The following is a 4,381-nucleotide window of genomic DNA, read 5'->3' on the forward strand; positions in this document are numbered from 1 at the left end:
TGTTAATAAACTTGCATGCACTACTCTATACTGAAAATTTGTAAAGAAATAAAATAACATGTTTATTTTGGTGTGTGTGTGCAGTAGGTGGAAAATGCTTTTAAATGTGGGTCTAGATCCCAATAGGATCTGATGGGGGCCAACGTTAAGTGTGCAATAGCAGGGGAACTTCAATATAGTGCCATTACAGTAATTTTCTTTTGGCAGCATATCAAACTGCTTTAAATTAAGATGTGCAGCTACACAGTTATCCCCCCCTTTCCTCGCATGTCCTGAGTAGTCAAAACTTTAATTTTATGTGGAGTGATTCTTCCACTTCACAGCACATTCAAACCAAAATACATTACTGCTTGTGGCGTATGCTGTCATCTAGCAATGTTCAGCAGGACCTGGGTGTTGATACAAGTTTGGTGAAAACGGATTGGTTGAGTCTACATATAGCTCAATCTTTTAGTTTGAAGTAGGAGACTGTTTAGGGAATAGGTTTAATCTTTTAAAAGTGTTCTGCATTTCATTTCTTGTAACACTGTTGCTGACAATACCAGAGCCTGGCTTTGACCCATTTTAAAAAAAAATCAGACTTGTTTGTTAACATATAGGGTACTACCAAGAGCTAGTGAGTACCCCTTTCTTAAAGATGCCAGATCTTAGCTGTCAGTTGACATGGGAATTGTATCTGGTGGGATTGGGGTGAACAAGGTTAAGATACACCTCCCTCACCCACCCTGCTTGACTAAAGTTTGAAAATCCATCCTAAGGCTACTTACTTTAGTAAGTAAATATCATTAGTTTCACCCTGGGAGTAGGGAAAAGTAGATTGGGCAGTTAGTCATGATAATTTTGCAAGGTTCCCTGTATTTCGTCACCTGCAGTGTAACTTGGTTTCTTTCAGGAGTCTCAAATTTGTTTCTGCTACTCCTTGCCTTTCACATACCGGACCTCCTCTCTCACCAGCATCCTGTTGCTCCTTCTCTCACTACATTGAAGCTCTTCTCATGTCTTCAATTCACTCCTCCTCCCCCCTGAAAAGCAAATTACAGAAGCTGGCTTCTTTTGGTTCCCCTGTGTAGAACTCTCCCCTTACAAACATCTACTTGTCTCTGGTAATAGTCTCATTTTACAGGTGAGGAAATTGAGGGAGAATATTGGGTCATGTCTCCCTTAAGTTACAGTGTCTACTCACAGTATAGTTCTTTGATTAAAGGTAGATGAACTTGAGACCGAGCACTCCCTCTTACATATAAGCAACTCAGGGTACAAGGCTGAGAGGAAGCTTTGCTGGACAGGAGAACGTACAGAAATATAGAAGCAGCTAAAGTTTTAAAAAGATTTATTTAAAAATATTTTCTTCCACTTGTCTGAGTAACCAACATGAATGGGTCCAACCATATCTATGAAGAGACCTCTCGTGAATCAAGGACTAATAACATGGACCGGTTTTTTGGCTGTGAAGTCTGCCTCAGTTACCGAAGCACCTTGTATCCTATCTGCACCTTGAATGGCAGCAGAACTGCCCCCTCTGTTAAATCAGGATGTGGCGTTTTCTTTCATGGCAGCTTTATATTTGCCCGTCATCTCTTTAGGCAGCGGTACTAGACCAGGGCAAGGAATCTGGCCTTCGATTTCACACATACATTCCCGCAGGTGATATTTTGTAGGTCCAAAGGTTGCAGGATGAGACAGCTTCTTTTTCTCTTGCTCCTCTTTCTGTAGCGTTTCCCTGGAAGAGGAAAAACAATTTGCTATGAAGGCGGCTGTATTTCTTCTCCACCCTCTCCCCTGCTGCCTAAAAAGAATGGTGGTGGTGGTGGTGGTGCATTTTTTTCCATACACCAAAATTTCATAAGGCAGCATCTCCCACGGTAATGGCTGCTAGCAGCAAAACCACCTTTCCAGGACTGCCTTGTAGAAAAAATTCCCCTTCACTTAGCTTGGAGCAGCTTTACTTTGTCAATAGCACAGGCTACAAGGAAAGCACTAGCGAAGTCAGTACAAACAAATGTAATAGACACTGATTTGTTTGTGCTGCTGTAAGTACAATATTAACATTCCAATTGATTTATTTTATAACTATATGGTTAAAAGTTCGGAAGTCAGCAATGTTTCAGTAATTGTGTGCTGTGACACTTCTGTATTTTTACATGTGATTTTGTAAGTTTAAGTGAGGGGAAACTTGGGGGTACACAAGACAAACCAGACTCTTGAAAGGGGCACAGTAGTTGGGAAAGGTGGAGAACCACTGTTCTAAACCTCCAGGTTTAAGAGGCCTTGTCCACTTTCAACCCCTCAGTCAGTGCTGTGACATCTTACAGTTCTGTCAGAGAGGAGACAGTGACTCTTCAGGTTGTGAAGGATGTTTACTTACTCGCTTTTACCCAAGATTTTTTTAACATGCTCCACTATCTCTTTGTTGCTTTTATCTTCCACATCAACCAAGACTTGCTCACCACTATCTGTAGAGGAAAGTGGTACAGAATAAGTATCGAGAGGTGACTACCCAGACGTGTCTACCATTTCGCATTAGATCGAGTAAATATTTTAAGGTGTGAAGCACCAGCAAGACAGTCACAAACAGTACAAGGTGCTGCCTGTTCCTTGGTCAGTAACCTCACTTTTGTATGCAGTTCTCAAGGATGCAAGCTAAACTTTTAAAGGGGTCTTGGGGTGGGTGTTAGCAGGTAAAACTCAGCTCCCTGTAAACATTATTCCTTTTTACAGATGGGGCAGAGCTAGGAACAGAACCCAGGTCTTCCCAGTCCCCCTCCAATGCACTGTCCACTAGGCCACACTGCCTCCTTATAAATGGATCTCAGGACCAGAAAGCCATATGGGAAGCCACTGCCTTAATCCATCAACCCCACATCTTCCTATGGGCTAGTAAGAGAGAGCCACGAGAAGGCTTTACAGATATACCTGCAGGCATAATGTGAGGTCCTTATTAAGATTACCCTTGTAGTAGACTGTAACTGTTCTGCGGGACTGGAACAAACCCCTACAGCTTCAAATAGTGACACAGAAGTGCTGTGAGCAGGCAACACTGTAGAGCTTCTTTTACAGATCAGCAACTGATCCAGCAAGTCTGTTAGGCCCCTTATACAACTGTTGGGTGCTCGGAAGTCTTTGCTCTCTAGGCCCTTTTAAAAGGGGAGGTTGCAGTTACCCTATCCTAAGAAGTCCTTGGCAGTGCCTAGATCAGGGGTGTGGAAACTCCAGCGCGTGGGACTGCCGCTCCCGGAAGCGGCCGGCACCACATCCCTGCGGCCCCTGGGGGAGGCGGGGCAGAGGGCGCCGCACCCGCTGCCTTCGCCTGCGGGTACCTCCCCCGAAACTCCCACTGGCCACGGGGAACCTGCTGTTCACGGCCCTGCATGCAATTTCCCCACCCAGATGCGGCCCTCAGGCCAAAAAGTTGGCCCACCCCGACATCCCCCAGGGAATCACAGACAGCATGAGGCAGCTGGGACAGCCAGCAGCTTGTGGGAGAGGAGAATCCGCTGTTACTCTGTGGGGCCGGGGTGCCCAGCACCCCAAGGATAAAGCACTTACCTAAATAGAACCTTAGAAACGGCGAAGGGGTCATGTTCTTAAACATCATGATCTGGACCCAGGGGTTTTTGTACTGAATCTGAGGGATGTTGAAAAACACAAATTTCCTAGGGGGAAAAGAAAGCCAGAGTCTCTTGCTGCGAGCAAGTCAGTGTAAACGCACACAGCCCTTCAGCAGCCGGCAGCAACATCTGCCCCCCGGGACAGCCAGGGCGCAGTGCCCCAGGGACTGGGGGCTGAGCTCTGAAGCCCCCCCGCCCCCAGAGGCTGCACTCACCAGGTCCCCTCCCCCGGGCTGGCGGCGGGCTACCCAGCACCTCCTCTCCCCGGAGTGTCCTAGAGCCGTGAGCGGGGTGGCCACCGCTGCACTCACCTGGCCCCCTCGCTCAGCTTCCCCCGGGCGTTGTAGTTCACGGTCATCACCTTCACCGCGCCCTTGAAGACGATCTCCCCCTGGGTCAGGTACTGCAGGGTCCTGCGGATGGGGAACCGGCCCTTCATCGGCATGGCTGCAGCCGGCTCCCTCGGGCAGGCGGCCCAGCCCGCAGCCCCCCGCGCACGGGGGAAATGAGGCGGCGCGGCCTGGCAGGCAGGGAGAGGAAACACGTGCTCTCCGCCCCGGCCGCGGAGGGCTACGGGAGGCGTAGTTTCGCTGCCCCGGGGTCGGGAAGCGGAGCTCGGGGATTTGCAGCTGCAACGGTGGGAAGAGGAAGAGGGTGTGAGAAGGGAAATAGTGCGTGGACCGGGCCCCCCCTGGGATCCAGGAAGAAGAAAAGAATTGGGGGGTGGGTAGAGAGGGGGCAGTATGAGTCGCCTCCCTGGCTCGCCTTCGCAT

The 4,381-nt window shown here is 48.6% G+C and overlaps 1 protein-coding gene across 1 annotated transcript; it reads right to left on the reverse strand.

The window, feature by feature from the left end:
- Window positions 1-1,351: 1,351 nt before the first annotated feature.
- MRPS25 (mitochondrial ribosomal protein S25) lies at window positions 1,352-4,163 on the reverse strand. The gene is made up of 4 exons (XM_074959684.1): window positions 3,920-4,163; window positions 3,547-3,653; window positions 2,366-2,453; window positions 1,352-1,720 (listed from the first exon to the last, which is right to left on the reverse strand). The coding sequence occupies exons 1-4, from the start codon at window positions 4,051-4,053 to the stop codon at window positions 1,528-1,530; spliced, it is 522 nt and encodes a 173-aa protein (XP_074815785.1). The 5' UTR covers window positions 4,054-4,163; the 3' UTR covers window positions 1,352-1,527.
- Window positions 4,164-4,381: the final 218 nt, after the last annotated feature.

Source organism: Natator depressus, chromosome 7 (genome assembly GCF_965152275.1).
Source record: "Natator depressus isolate rNatDep1 chromosome 7, rNatDep2.hap1, whole genome shotgun sequence".
Lineage (NCBI taxonomy): Eukaryota > Metazoa > Chordata > Testudines > Cheloniidae > Natator > Natator depressus.